This window comes from Ochotona princeps, chromosome 4, assembly GCF_030435755.1.
Source record: "Ochotona princeps isolate mOchPri1 chromosome 4, mOchPri1.hap1, whole genome shotgun sequence".
NCBI classification, from domain to species: Eukaryota; Metazoa; Chordata; class Mammalia; order Lagomorpha; family Ochotonidae; genus Ochotona; species Ochotona princeps.
The window spans coordinates 54,944,473-54,961,063 of record NC_080835.1 but is presented as its reverse complement, the minus strand read 5'-3'; the positions used below and the strand labels follow the sequence as shown (position 1 = coordinate 54,961,063).

At 41.5% G+C, this 16,591-nt stretch overlaps 1 protein-coding gene across 3 annotated transcripts in view; it reads right to left on the bottom strand.

Moving 5' to 3' along the window:
- Positions 1-16,591, bottom strand: part of UVRAG (UV radiation resistance associated) — a 312,534-nt gene that overhangs the window by 262,460 nt on the left and 33,483 nt on the right. For all 3 annotated transcript variants that reach the window (XM_058663602.1, XM_058663603.1, XM_058663601.1), the window contains exon 2: positions 13,444-13,561. In XM_058663602.1, the coding sequence (XP_058519585.1) occupies positions 13,444-13,561 (118 nt within the window). The remainder of the gene's footprint in view (positions 1-13,443; positions 13,562-16,591) is intronic.

Sequence of the window (16,591 nt, the reverse complement as noted above, 5' to 3'; positions counted from 1 at the left end):
GCTACTCCCACCGGAGAGCGTGGGCTGGGATAGAGACAGACTAGACTATGCAAGGCTACAACACCTGTGCGCTGCATGTGGAATAGATCAGGGAAAAGCCAGGCTGGGCTGATTATTCCTGCTGGTGCAAGCATAAATTAGAGTGGGTGAGGGATGTTTGGGCATAGCCGCAGAAGCTGGCACTGGGGACTAATTCTGTCAAGTCAAATCACAGAACCACCTAAAGAGTGCATAAATCGGGACAGAGACCTGGGAGGGAAAAAGTGGGTTCCCCCTTCTTGGGTCACTATTCCCGTGGGAGGGCATGAAAACTAGGACGGGGGCTGGGATGGCTAGATAGAGAGGCACTCAACAACACCCGTGAGGGCTGGATGGTTGAGTTGGTTAGATAGAACTAAGCTTTAATACCCATTGACAAGTACAAGAGCCAAATGGGATGGGGGACAGACTGGTCTTCTGCTACACATACTGGCAAACCAGGGTAGGGGGCGGGCCTGGTGGGGGTTATCGTGGGTCGCCCCAACTAGGTTGCAGCTCCCACTGGTTAGTGTGAGGGCCGAGTACGTGCTGGGCAGAACCAGACTGGACTGCAACACCCATTGGTTCCAGTGCAACTCGGGACTGAAAACAGAACCAACCCAGCAATTGCAACCACCAGCTGATCGGGGTGATGGACTGTGCCGGGCCCTGTGCTTGCTAGAACATACAAGAATCTGGTCTGGGAATACCTCAAGGTTTCTTTGGAGATCTCCCCAATCGAACTGCTGGACTCAGAATCCTAACCAAGAAAAGACAGAAGACAGAACACGTCAATCATTCATCTCAGCTATATGTTGGCAGCGAAATATGGGACAAACGGAGACTTTATGATGGACCATATCAATCAGTGGACGACCTCATCGAGCGAAACTGGCAGCGATTCATAACTGGAGAACTATTAACACCACTCGAGCACATATCTCAGAGCATGCCCCACATCTGGGACTCGGGGTGGGCTGGAAACCGGGTGGGGCTTCTCCCTCAATATTCCCCTTTACCTCAGATACAAGATGGAAACAATATGGACATAATAGTATTACCCACTTCCCTATCCCCCTGAACCTTTTTTTTTTCTTTTTCTTTCTTTAACTGTAATTAACTATGTAAAGATTGTCAACAACAACACAATAAAATAGATTATTTAAAAAAAAAACATTAAATAACTGTTTTAAATAACTAACATTAGATGGTTCTTATCATTCATACCTCCAACACTGAGTAGTGAACAAAATCACCAGTTTTTCAAAATTTTGTGAGTCATCTCACCACATGAATAAATCAATAAATAAAGCAAGCTAATTAATCTGTCTTCTCCCCTGAACCCTCAGAGCGGACCAACTTGTTTGGAGAAGCCAAAAAAGGGGCCATATAATTTGGAATTTAAACTTAAAAAAAAAAAAAAACTGAGTATGAGGTAATCTACAACAACCCAAGCTCCACTTTTACTTTGTCTATCATTCTATAACATCAAAAACATTACACGGGGCAGCAGTGCTGTGGTATGGAAGGTAAAGCCATCACCTCAGTGCAGACATCCCATACAAGTACTGACTCAAGTGCTGGCTGCTGCACTTCTGATCGAGTTTCCCACTGATGCACCTGGGAAAGCAGTGGAAAATGGCTCCTGCACCCAAATAGGAGACCTGGAAGAAGTTCCTGGCTTCAGGCTTCATACCAGCCCAGCTCTGACCATTGTAGCCATTGGAGGAATGAAACACAAGATGAAAGATCTCATTCTCCCTCTCTCTATAATTCCGTATCTTTCGAAATGATGGCATGTAAGCTAATCCTCTGCCTTCAGGAGTACAATGGTTCAAGTCCTGGATGCCCCACTTCTGATCCAGCCACTGCTAATGGCCTGGGAAAGCAGTGAAAGATGGCTCAAAACTTTGAGCCCTTGCACTCATGTGGGAGGTCCACAGAAAGCTGGTGGCTTCCAACTTCAGACCAATCCAGCTATGGCTGTTGGGGCCATTTGGGGAGTGAATCAACAGATGGGAGATCTCCCTTTCTGTGTCTCCCTCTGTTTCTCTCTAACTATGATTCTCAAGTAAAACTGTGAGAGGAGTCAGACTGGGTAGTAGGCAGTTAGGGTATTCTGAGTCTCTGAGTCATCATTTTTTTCTCAAATATAAAAGGGTGTTTTCGGGAGAATCAAGATGGCGGAATAGGGTAAGGACACGTTCAAATGGATGGAAAAACAGTTAATCAGGATGAAGCAGAGAGGACATATTCCAGGAAATAGGAAAGGACAGAACAACAGTAGAGGGGTACCTGGAGAATGACAGACACAGTAAAGCAGCAAACACAACGATGTGGTGTTGCAGTGACTGATACTCCAGCAGCATTCAGCTAATGGCAATCTGAACTTCACCAGCAGCCTGAATTCCACCAGCAACCAGGTGGGAAGGGACTTTCACTAGGAGCTTGGGAGGTGAGCCCAGACAAAGAATTGTCCGTCCTGCTGGTCCGTTTGATTTGACCAGGAGCAGAGACAGAGCAGCAGATCCCAGACTGGCAGTGCGAGAACAGTATGGATTTCACAGTCCGGTCATACCCCTAGAGCTGAATTGGGTGCCATTTTGCATAGGAAGGCAAAGGCAAGGGAAAGGACTGAGCATACACCGAGCTGGGAGTGAACTCATTTCTGACTCAGGGAACTGCAGCAATGTGGCATTGTACAGATTCCACCCAAGACAGGTCTAGGTAGCCCTAAGCCTGACGGCCAGCAGATCAAGAACTCTAGTAGTGGTACGTCAGGCGCCATTTTGTACACTGTGGCAATAGCTTTGGGACTGCAGGGGACAACAGTGAACTGCACACGTGCTGAGCTGGGCAAGAACTCACTGAGTTCCGTGGACTGCACTGGTCCTGCAGGAAAATAATACCAACTATGGCATCGTACTGGTCAAAATAGGTCCATGTGGCACCCAGACCTAATGTCCAACAGGTTCCGACAAGATCAGCACAACCAACAACCTAACTATATAGGACACCTGGTGTCCCTCTAATCCTGGGACCTGCTCCAACCGGAAGTGGGAGAAAGGTTGCAGAGACAACGGTGCAGCCTCAGCATGGTATCACAGGAGGTGAAGACTGGTGAGCCAGGAGCTGGGGCTGTGGAGACCACGGTAGAAATCTAACATAAGAACCCAGACTTGGAACACGCTGGAGGTTGTGGCACAAGTGGCTGCAAGCAAAAAGTTGTGTACCAACTGCAATAAGTAAAATCGCACTGTAGACCTGTGGGTGACACAGCTTAGAAACCTGCCCCAAGGAGAAGACTCTGCTAACCAGAAGTACAATGACCAAGAGCAAAAGAAGAGACAAAGCACAATGAATATTACCAAAAACTCCCCTGCAAAGGAGCAAAACCCTATGCCAGCCTCAGAGTTAACTGAGGAAGACATCGAGAAAATGGGGCACACAGAATTCATAAAACTCATTTTAAAGATTCTGATCAACAATGAGAAGCACATACAAGAGTTCAAAGAATTTAAGGAAGCAATAAAGTAAATCAAGGCTGATATATCAGAAATTAAGAACACAGTAGAGCAAATTAAAAGTTCAATGGAGAGTCTCCAAAGTAGAATGAAGCAAGCAGAAGAAAGAAACTCAGCATTGGAAGATTTCCTGTCATCAGGGGGAAGCAAACAAAAAGCTAGAAGCAGAGCTGGATCAGGCCAAAAAAAGTATTCAAGAATTGAAAGACACTATTAAGAGGCCAAATATAAGAGTTATGGGAGTCCCAGCAGGTGCAGAAAGAGAAGCTGAGTTTGCAAATGTATTTAATGAAATAATAAAGGAAAATTTCCCTAATCTGGAGAAAGAATTGGGAAACAAGATTCAGGAGGCGCATAGAACTCCCAACAGGCTTGATCAAAAGCGATCTTCACCAAGACACATGATAATCAAGCTCTCTTCAATTGAACATAAGGAAAAGATCCTTAAATGCGCACGTGAAAAAAAAATCAACTGACATATAAAAGAATGCCAATTAAACTCACAGGAGATCTCTCACAGGAAACTCTACAGGCCACAAGAGAATGGAGTGACATATTCCAGATTCTGAAAGAAAAAAATTGTCGGCCTAGGATAACATATCCAGCAAAGCCTTTCTTTTGTCTTTGAAAATGAAATAAAATTCTTCTACACTAAAGAAACGTTAAAAGAATATGCCTCTTCCAAACCTGCCTTACAAAGGATACTTTAAGATGTTCTCTTCACAGAGAAGAGGAATAGCACCAAACAAAACCAAAGGCAAATGCGAATAACATCCCAGGAAAATGACAACAGAAGACTAAACCAATGAACAACCCATTCCTAAAATGGCAGGAACAAAGTACCATCCATACATATTAACCCTGAAAGTAAATGGCTTAAGCTCAATCAAACATCGTAGATTAGTAGACTGGATTAAAAAACAAAACCCATCTATTTACTGTCTAGAAGAGACACATTTCACCAACAAAAATCAGCGGAAACGGTATCACATGGGTTTTGTTGTTTTCTGTTGGTTTCATCTCTTCAAAACACTTTCTTCTGATTAAATCATTCAGTGACTCCTAGATCATACAGTAGCATCATTTTCTGCAAGAAGATTCTTGATTTTCATTTCTTCAGCTACACGTTAGTCATTTAGTAGCATGTTATTTAACTTCATGGTGTTGTTAATTTCTTTTTTCTCCCGGATGTTGATTTTCTTTTGTGGCTTTTCATTTAAAGGGATGTATAGTAGCTGTGTAATGGAGACTGTTATATCTAGTAACATGTCATTTAACTTCATGGCATTGTAAATTTCTATTTTTCTTTCTATTGTTGATTTTGTATTATGACTTTTCATTTGAGGGGATGTACAGTAGCTGTGAAATGGAGACAAACATCCAGATGTGAGGATACAATGTAGTATGCATTTCTACTTCCAAAGATGGACTTACAACGAAACTGTTCGCTATATCTTGACAATAAGATGCTGGACTCTCTGCCATTGTCCATGCCCGCAATGATGGACATATGACTGTGTATGAAGAACTATATTTTAGTAATGATATAGAGGAACTAAATGGGGGGAGGGAACTGGGGAGGGGGTAAGGGAAATGCCAGGAGCCTATGGAATTGTATCATAAAATGATAATGATAATAATAACAATAATGATAATAATAAATGTAAAAAAAAGAAAAATATATATAAAATGGTATTTTCTCCACAATGTCTTGTATTCACCAGAGAATGTTTCTCCCAAGAGGCAAGGGCATATTTTAACATATCAAGAACACACTTCCCTAACAGGCAAGGGCACATTAACATATCAAGTTCCCCCATAAAATGCCAGCCCACTGTTACTGGCCATTGGCAAGGGGAGTGGTGTCAAACTGGCCTCTTTATCATTAAAAAGGGACTGTGGAAGTTGACCAGCAACACCTCTGTGGTCTTTTGTCCCAGGACCAGGAACCATGGAAACCAGGAATTATTTGTTTATGGAGAAACATCTTTGAGGTGAATTTTTTAAAAATGCTATCCCCACTATTAATACAGGTTCTTCTTTCTTTCCTCCTCCTGCCACTATGGCAGCAGGCACGGTTCTTTTCTCTCTTGAAGCCCCCTCCCATCACTAGGACAGGAGCCTCCCTTCTGAGCTTTTCTAATAAATCTTGCTTTAGAACTAAACTATGTCCGCATGAAAATTCTTCTTTCTCCAAGACAAGAATTGAGGTTGCTGCCATATTCAGGGTCGAAAACCCTACAACAAAATAAGTAAGGCTATATTAAAAACTTTGTAAATTTAAAAATCTTTTTAAAAAATTAAGTCTAAAGGTGGGCATTTGTTGCGACAGTTAAATTGTGTTTGGGAAGCCTACATTCCAGACTGGAATGCCTAGTTTGAGTCCCAGCTGTTATGCTTCAGATTCAGCTTCCTGCATGTCCTGGGAGACAGCAGATGACGGTTCAAGTACTTGGGTCCCTTCCACCCACAAAGGAGACTCAGATTAACTTCCTGGCTTTGATCTGACCTACCCCTGGCTGTTACAGGCATTTGGGGAGTGAACCAGAAGAAATAACTATTTATTAATTAAAAAGTAAAACTTTGTAGATAATATTAGGGGCAAAAAAAAAAAATGCATAGTGCGGGCCCGGCAGCGTGGCCTAGCGGCTAAAGTCCTCGCCTTGAAAGCCCCGGGATCCCATATGGGTGCCGGTTCTAATCCCGGCAGCTCCACTTCCCATCTGCTCCCTGCTTGTGGCCTGGGAAGGCAGGAGAGGACGGCCCAATGCATTGGGACACTGCACCCGCGTGGGAGACCTGGAGGAGGTTCCTGGCATCGGATCAGCACGCATCGGCCCGTTGCGGCTCACTTGGGGAGTGAATCATCGGATGGAGGATCTTCCTCTCTGTCTCTCCTCCTCTCTGTATATCTGACTTTGTAATAAAAATAAATCTTTAAAAAAAAAAATTCATAGTGAATTTAAACTGGAAAAAAATAAAAGTCCATTCCAGCTCCAGTTCTCAGCATACTGTGTATAACATTTGGACCCTATACAGGGCCTCACTTCTCAAAGGAGAATGACACCTGGCAAAAAGCAAAGCTGATATGGGGCTCAAATAAAATAGCTAACTGAAGACACTTCATAAGCTATCATTTTTATTAATAAAATTTTAGTAATTTTTATCCATTGAATTTAAGAAAAATGATTTGACAGGTAAATTTTCAAGAGGATATCTAAGACCTATTTCTACAGGAAAGGAATCATTAGATACAAATGTTTATGTATGTATCTAAGACCTAAAGAAACAAAGCAATCAGGAGACTGCACAACCGGGTTCCAAGGCACGCTTTGGCTATTACACTGCATTCCATTCATTCAACAAGTGCTTTATTAGTGCCTCAATCTCAGTCATACCAGAAGAAATACAAATTTATGCTGTACTGGAAAACTACTTTTCAGCTATCAGATTGGCAGAAATTCAAGTTTGCACAGCCTGGTGGTAAGGCTATGTTTAAAAAGCATTCATACATTCAAAAAAAAAAAAAAAGTCCATGGAGGACATTTTGCAATATCTACTGAAACCAAGGACAAAATACTTTTGTCCTAGTAACTACACTTGGAATTTGCCCCATAGGCATTCTACCACTCACAGCAAATAATGTGCTTATACAGCTACTCAATGCAATATTGTGTATATAGCAAAAAGACTAGAACAACCTAAATCCTTATATACAAACTAGTATAAATCACAATACCCCTATTCAATACGAGGCTGAGCAAAATAAACAAACAAACGAACAAACAAGTTACAGAAGCTCTCCAAACTGATATGGACAAATCTTTAAGACACATTATGTTAAAAACGCAAGTACAGAAATACATATGATACTCATGTGGAAAAGAAGGCAGAAAGGAACAAAAAAACTTCCTTTTTTATTTTTGCATAAAGAATCTTAAAAAAAGATGGGGTGAACAAGATGGCTTAACTGACTAATCCTCTACCTGCCAGTGCCGGCATCCCATATGGGTTCTGGTTCATGCCCCAGCTGCTCCATTTCCTATCTAGCTCCCTACTTATGGCCTGGGAAAGCATTGAAAGATGGCCCAAAGCCTTGAATCCTGCACACACATGGGAAACCTAGAAGAAGCAGTGGGCTCCTGGCTTCAGATCAGTTCAGCTCGAGCCATTGTAGTCATTTGGGGAGTGAACCAGTGGATGGAAGATATTTCTCTATATATGTCTTCTCTCTGTAAATCTGTGTTTCCAATAAAAATGAATAAATATATATTTTTTAATTTCAAGAAAGAGGATGGTTATCAGGATGAAACAGGAAAACAGAGTGGTTAGGGACAGGTAAGAAGGCATTTTTAAAATAAGCCTTTAGGGCCCAGCACCGTAACCTAGTGGCTAAAGTCCTTGCCTTGTACATGCCAGGATCCCACAAGGGTACCAGTTCTAATCCCAGTTGCTCCACGTCCCATCCAGATCCATGCTTGTAGCCTGGGAAAGCAGTCAAGAATGGCCCACCTTGGGACCCTGCACCCACGTGGGAGATCCAGAAGAAGCTCCGGGCTCCTGGCTTCGGATTGACTCAGCACTAGCCATTGCAGCCACTTGGAGAGTTAACCAATGGATGAAAGATCTTTCTCTCTGTAAATCTGACTTCTAATAAAAAAAAATCTTAAAACAAAATAAGCCTTTAGACATAATTTGAACCATAGACTGCATCACCTATTCAAAATTTGTAATTAAAAAGAAAAAAATAATAACTGATAGTTCAGTACATGACAAGCACTCTTTCTAGTATTAAGGACAGAGCAGATAGCAGAACTGAACTAAGCCTCTTGACTTCATGAAACTTCCACTCTAGTGGATGGAGACATAATTGTGTATCAGATGATCTTAAGTAATGTGGAGCAAAATAAAGTATAAACAACAGGCAGGAGAAAAGTCACAGAACTGTGATCTGGAATAAAGACCTACAAGAAGGTACAGGAGCTAGACAACCAAACAACTAGAGCATAGATACTCTAGGTCAGAAAACAAGCAAGTGCAGGGTCCTGGAAGCTCAATCCTTTGTTGTTTTTATCAGACAGAGGAGATGTTTCATGTGAGAAGTGAACAAGTGAATGTGAAAAGGAGGAAACCAAACAAACCTCCCAGGACAGATTCCGGGAAATGGGGTGTACCCTGAAAGGAGACAGAGACCCAAACAATCCTGATGTGGCTAGAATAGAAAGAGCTGGAAGAATATCAGTAAAGTTCCCAGAGATAACAAGAGGTCAGATCATGAAAGCCCTTCCAGGAAGTCTGAAGGATTTTAGTTTTCGCTGTGAACGAGATGGAAAGTCTCTGGCAGGTTTTGAGGATAGCACTTTAACAGGATCTTGGTTGAGAAAAGACAAGGGGTTACAAGGGTAGACAAATCTATAAGAAGTCTCTTAGCACAATTCACGTAAGAGACACAGGTGCGGCGATAGTAAGACATCCCACGACGATGAAGACATTTTGATTATAACAGTCAAAATCATTTGCTGAAAGAACAGATGTGGAAGATAAGAAAAGAGGACAATGAAGGACTCCAGGTTTCTAGCCAAAGAAACAAAGTTGCTATTATTCTAACAGGGTAGAGAAAACATCAGCACTAAACATAAGAAACTTGGTTCTGAACATATCAGGATGAAGGTACCAGGGTTGGAGGTATGGTATAGCACTTAGGACACCACCTGGGGCACCCACACCTCAGGTCACATTACCTGGGTCCAAAACCCCAGTCGGCACTCAATCCCAGCTTCCTGTTAATGTGCACCCTAGGAGACAGCAGGTGATGGTGCCAGTGGTTGGATCCTGCCACCCATGTGGGAGACCTATACTGTTTCTGGCTCCTGGCTTTTGCCTAACCTAGCCCAGATTATAGCTGGAGAGTGATCCAGCTGAAAGAAGTTATCTCCTTTTCTGCCTCTCCTCACCCTTCTCTCTGGATTTCAAATAAAAAATAAATAAAGATTAAGGTGTCTATTAAGCACCAAATGAAGATACAGAATAGGTACCAGGATACATGACTTCAGAACAAAGGTCAATAGAATGTATTAGAAACTATAAAACATGAATGAAATTGCAAAATTGGATTACATTTCAAAAACTTCATGGAAATAGAATTAAAAGATAACTTTATTTTGATGATTCATGTTTTTTTTATTTTAATAATACACATTTCCCACAACCTTTTTGAAGACCTTTCAAGCCGAGTTCACCTCCTGACACATTCAGGTGAGGTAGAATTGTTATGGGGTGCAGCCAGTGATAGCCAGCACCCATTGACAGTGGGCAAATGAAATTTGACTGTGTTCTCTACCCTCTGTCCTGAAGGTGGGTCCTAACAGCAATGGAATATTAATTCCATCCTCAACCACCTCCCCACATCCTAAATTAGCCAGGATATTGGAAGTCCAATTAGTCTATCTAGGTGTTTTTAGCTACAAGCCCAGTTCCTGTTCCTGCCCATCCCAACTAGCACTAATCAACTCCTAGCCCACAACACTTAGGTATTTGTTTCTGCCCACCTGTGACTCACCTATCAACTGAGAGGGGACAGTATTGCATTGTTGTGTAACCACTCCCCTCACAAACCCTTTTAAAAGGCTTGTGAAGCAGGGGCTAGCTCTCTTTCTGGCCAGGTGCTTCTGTTACTCTGGCACCTCGACTCTTGGCTGGCCCAGGACAGGTAATCCCCTGAGCATAGCTCCTGTGTGCTGCTTAGATGGGACAATGGATATAAGAATGTTGTTTCTGGTTTGTGTGCTGTAGGGAGTTCCAGGAGAGGTGAGGCTTGGCAGTAGTGGAATGTGGACAGAGAAGCCAGGAAAGGTGAATGTCTGCAGCTTTGTAAGTGTGTCCAGGTTATTCATTGCATCTCTCTTAGCATAATTTACATTGTTGGGGAAGCTGGGACATAAGTCTTCAGCATAATGGATAATGACCATTTGTTCCTTTTAGGATTATGATTGGTTGGATTGTGATTGGTTGGATTGCTGTATGGACTTGTGACTTGCTACTGTGCTCTATTGTCACCAAGCTTGATTAACAAAGACTCCTTAATAAACCTTAGACATGTCTGGTGTGATCTGGCTCGCACCCCGCAACAGTATCTCACCCTCCTCCTTTCGAGAGGCACCCTACCTCTCAGCTTTCTCTTGGGAAGTGCTTTCCCCTTCCCTCTTCTCCCCTTCACATGGTCACTTCTCAAATAAGCTTCTCTGTTTTTAAAAAAAAAAAAAAAAAAAAAAAAAAAAACGTAGAAATCTCCTAAGAAAACTGAAAGGGTATCAAGTAAAAAAAAAATCACAGCAGATCTTAAGATCTGGGATCTGAAGATCTGCTGTGAATTTAACTGAAATAAAATAACTTAGCTATTCTTCTAACTTAAAAAAAAATCCTTCTTGCAAAATTAAGAACTTACACCACTAAATAAGGTGTACCATGCGGTTTGGTATTGCACACCAAGGGCCACATAATGCTTGTGATATATTTACATTAGCCATGACAGGTCCAACAACATAAGGTAATAACTAGAATTACTAACAGAAGGACTCTCCAGTTCCTCCGACGGCAGTCACAAGTTCTAGAACCTAATACTCAGCAAGAGACTTCATTCAATCAGTACATGTTGGAGTAGAAGCAAGGTCGGAAATCATTGATCCCATGTTTTAATTCTAAATTAACCAGAAGGAGCCAAGAAAGATGTTTGCCGCCAATTAGTGACAGACTGGGCTTCCATGTGGTCTGCCACCAGTTTTCCCCCCACTTGTGTTAATGATCATTTCATGGAGATAACCCGAAGAAGCACTCCAGCAGTTCTGGCAGTGGGCTACACCACCACATGCGATGCCAGCATCCCCTGAGTCCCAGCTACTCTACTTCTGATCCTATTTCCTACTAATCTGCCTGGGAAAGCAACAGCAAATGACCCAAGTGCTTTGGACCCCTGCCACCCAAGTGGGAGAACCAAATGAAATTCCAGCTCCTGGATTCAGCACGGCCCAGTCCCAGCCACTGCGACCATCTGAGGAGCGGGCCAGCAGACAGATGATTTCTCTCTCTCTCTCTCTCACTGTCTTTCAAATAAGTAAATGAATCTTAAGAAAGAGAGGAGAGGGGGAGGGAGAAGAGAGGAAAGAAGGGGAAGGAAGGAAGGAAGGAAGGAGGGAAGGAAGGAAGGAAGAGAGAAAGGAAGGAAGGAAGGAAGGAAGGAAGGAAGGAAGGAGAGTCTGTAATAACTTCTGGAAGAGACAAAAAAGCTAGTCACTTCATTTTTATCATTTCTCTAAATAGCTTTTTATAGACCAGCCCCTTAACTATTCATTTTAGTAACTATTATAACAATACAATTTTAGAAATAATTGGTATGATTTTCCATATTCCAAAAGGTATTAAGTCCTAGTTAATTATTAGTATCAGAGGCAACAGAGGAGCAAAGACACATGTTTTAGGACCGATTACACAGAAATCCACCCCAAATTTAAAATATTCTGACACTATAACAGAGGAGGCAGCAGTGGATTAAATGAAGATTTGTAAAGATGGCATACCATATCAGAGTGCCAATTCTAGCTCCAGTTATTCTGCTTGGAATCCAGCTTGCTGCTAATGCATACTCTGGAATGCAGTGGAGGATGGCCCAAGTGTTTGGGTCTCTGTCACCCATGTGAGTTACTCAGATGGAGTTCTGGACCCTAGTTTTCGGCCTAGTCCTGCGCCAAGCATTTGGGAAGTGAACCAAATGTCCTTATTGTATCTCTCTCTTTCTTTGTGACTCTACTTTTCAAACAAAATAAATATTTTCATTAAAAAATTAAACTAAAAAGGGTAAAGTATCACTTTGAATTTTTTTATTTTTGCCAAAGAACAATACTCAAATAAGTCTTCAGTATGTCTTAGTAATAAAATGTCACTCTTTTTTTCCTAGCCTATAGCTAGCTGTCAAGGTCTTGGCACTAGTCGGCATCTTGGGGGAAAAAAAAAGTTCTGAAAACTTACTTAAAGAGAGAGAGGCAGAGATCTTCCAACCATGGGAAATCCATGCAGCTGAGGCCGGGCCAGGCTGAAGCTGCAGCCTGGAACTCAGCCCAGGTCTTCCACATGGTGGCAGGGACCCAAGTATTTGAGCCTTCACCTGCTGCTTCCAGGCTGTGTATCAGCAGGAAGCTGAACCAGAGGCGGACCTGGGACACAAACCCACACATTCCCATAAAGAATGAAAGTATTCCAAGTGGTGTCTTACCATTGCACCAAATACCTGCCCCTTAGTACCACCTTTTATCAGTACAAATGAATCTTTAATCATATTTTAACATCAAGAATTATCAAATTCTTTCAATCAAGTCTCATAAAAACCTGTCTAACCTAATTCATAAGACAGCATTAACTTCACAAATGAAGAAAAGTGAGGTTCAAAAACCTATGACCCTCAAAGTCACAATGTTGATAAATCCCTGAGCTAGAGCTAGTACTCACGTACTTTTCAATGCTCACCTAAGGTTCTTGCCATCTGATCATGCTTCCTTTCATACCATGCAACCAAACCACTGAGATAGTGCCTCCGTGCTTTTTATCCAACATATATTCCACAGATGGTTGGGATTCTGAATTAAATATCGTTAGCTTCTGGAATAATAACAGCTAGCATTTATAAAGGAATGATAAGCTTATCAATGCTAAGTTCACTTATTTGAAAGAACTATCAAATAACCATGATTCCTTAAGATGGACAACAACTGTTCGTGAGATACTTTCAGACAGCATGACAATTTCCCTTTCCAATAAACAATAATAGAAGGAAACACTGAAAGTAACTTGTTACAGGGACATTAAGAGAAGATTCACAAGCCTTGGGTAACAAGCCCACAGATCCCCTTACCTTTATATATCTTCTCAGTGTTACACAAGTGAAGTGTAAAGTAGGTATCAAGGAGCTGATGGCCATTCCTATTAACAATGTTCCGGGCAGCAATGTTCCGAAGATGTCGAAGACGCCGCTAGAACACAACAAAAGGAGAGCATTCAGTCTTCCACGTCCTATAAAATTTTCTGAAAGCTATAGCTCATCAGGGAATGGGTTATCCCACAGTCATTTATTTTTTGAGTCAGAAGCCATGACTCTGAATACTGTTTATATCTTATCATCCACAATACTAGATATGAATCAAACTGGCTCCATCTCACTTGCAAGGTTGTTCTGAGCATAAAATGACAACAGTCAGGAAATAATTCTGAGAAGTAGAAAGTTTACATGGGTACTACACATCTGTAGAATAGCATCAGTGTTTCCTGAAAATGCACATGCTAAATAGAATTTGGCATTTCCCACTGAAAGATTCTGGTAGACCTATGAAGTGCATCTCCTATCAACAAGCTCCCAGCAGTTATTACTTGTTTATATCCAATTGCTTGTTCAAGTTACATGTTCAAGCTACAAGTTGCAACCAGAAAAAGGAGGCCAAAGTAAAAACACAGAAGCAGTAATTCACCAATCACTCCATCCAACCAATAACCACAGTTGTGAGCTCAAATTCTCACGTCACCAGCAGTCAACCAGTCTCTATATTCCTAATCAGGCTCCCTTCCTAAAGCTTTCTCCAGCCAGGATGCTTCAGCTATTTGCAGTCACAAATGTTAGAAACCCAAGAGGCTCCACAAGCAACAGTAAAAGGCAACAAAATTACAAGTCAAGGTTGAGGGATAATCAAATCACCTCATATCAAAAGGAGAAAACATTCAAGTGGATATTGCAACCAGCAGGTTAAGTCACTGCTTAGCATGCCCACATTGAAGGTCTGAGTTCCATTTGAAGTGCTAGCTGCTCTGCTTCTGAACTAGTTCCTGCTAACCCACATGTGAAGGAGCAGATATGACCCAAGAATATGGATTTCTGCCACTCGTGTGGGAATCCTGCGTGGCGTTCCCTGTTCTTGGCTTTGGTCTTGACTAGCCATGGCTATTGAGGGCATGTGCAGAGTAATTCCACAGATGGAAGAGCTTTCCTGTCTCTTTCTCCCTGTCACTTTTGCCTTCAAATAAGCAGATAAGTAAGTAAGCAAATAAATACATATTTTAAAAAGAGACTGAACATATTGGCAATGCTAAAGTCTGGGCACATCAAATTCATCCCTAAAACCATTTCCCTCTGTTAGATAATTATCTTCAGAAACTTAAAAATAGAAACCAAGTGCTTGCTTTTAAAATATGCTTAACAGTTCTTCCTTCTGGATGAAAGCCAGTCCATTTTCAATTACATCTGAAGTCAGCCAGAAGGGTCCAGTCCTTTCTTTCCATATACATACATTCCCAATCCTTCTCCCAAGGTAGAGATTAAGATTCTCTGAGAAAAATGCTATTGTGTAATAAATTTGTTTAATCCTTCAAATATGAAAAGCTCCAAATGTACTTACAAAATTTCCTAGGGCTTACTCTGAAATGCTCATTTTTCCACAGCTGCCAGTTTTTACTTCATAATCTGGACTACAACAACTATTACCTCTCACTCCACACTTTTCATTGGCCCCTTCAGCCAAAATCTAAGCTGACAAAAACCATTAATAATCTGTATATAATAATCACATCTATTTTGCAGTATGATTGTAATCTTTCTCTGTTCAAAGACCTGTAAGTATTATCCAAAGTCTCTAGAATAAAATTCTAACTTTCCATTATTTTTTTCAACTTCTCAGCTGACTGACTTCTCCATGTCCCTTCTTTACTGCAACACACACCTAGCACATACCCATCTCCTCAATCACAAAACACTGCTCAGGTTTCTAGGAACAGGACCGCACACATTCTCCTAGCTCAAAACTTTTCTTCTTCTACCCCTTAACCCAGAATTCCATCTCTTTCTCTTTTCCCTATTAATACAGCATAAATAACTTGTTCATAGAAATCATGCATCACAATGAACACACAATTAAACCAAAAAGGAAGACAGCAGGGTCAGTGAGGTTCAAGTCCTGCTGTTACTATTTAAGACACTAGATCAAACCATCCCTAAAATGAGTACCAAGACAAACATCAGCCCTGTTAGAGCTGCCAGAAATTATATCCAAACTATAGATCCATATAGTATACCTATTGATTAAGAATAGATCCATAACAGGATAGTAAATGAAGAGTAACTTTCTAACTCAGTGGAAGGTTCACAGAAATGTTCCACTTTAGGAAATGATCATATCGGTCAGACCCATTGTTTTCATGATAGAATTTTGAACCTCAACATGGAGGATAGCAAAGCTTAAAAAAAAAGTCAAATCATACTCCAGAATTAAAAGAAACCTAAAGCAAGTTTAAGTAGTGAATTAAATAAGCCCCTGTGGTTCTATATCCACCCATATTTTGGTGGCCCTTGCTTCTGAGTAATGACCAAAGAGAACTGAAGTGCCCTTGATCTTATTCCTCCTCACAGCTGAACAGTAAGAGTGAAGCTAACAGCTGGAAGAAGAAAGGAATGGCTGGCTCCCATTTACTCTTCCTTCCCTTGCTTAAAACCCAAGGTACTATGTATGGTTCTAAACTATAATTCCTTCACAAATCTCCACCAAACTAAATCACCGCAAATGCAACTTTTAGGACTCCCGGGCCAGCAGCAAGGTCCCTTCAAAACAAATTCTGAGTTTAAACTTAATTATCTACAAGTGTCATTATAAATCAGTAAGATAAGCAATAATCAATTACCTATCAGCCCACAGAAAAAGGAAAGAGGACATGAAGGGTAGGTCACAGTAAAAAGAACTGGGAGTAGTCAGTGAATGCATGAAAATGTGTGCAATTACCAACACAGTGAATGATACGCACATCAAAATAAACATCTCATCCTATGCTAGGGAGTAGTTTCTAAACACAGTTGCACCAATACATCCCATCTCACATGCACCATTAGAAGTGAGGTCTAGGGCCCAGCGTGGTAGCTTAAGGGCTAAAGTCCTTGCCTTGCACGTACTGGGATCCCATATGGGTGCCGGTTCTAATCCTGGCAGCCCCACTTCCTACCCAGCTCCCTGCTTGTGGCCTGAGAA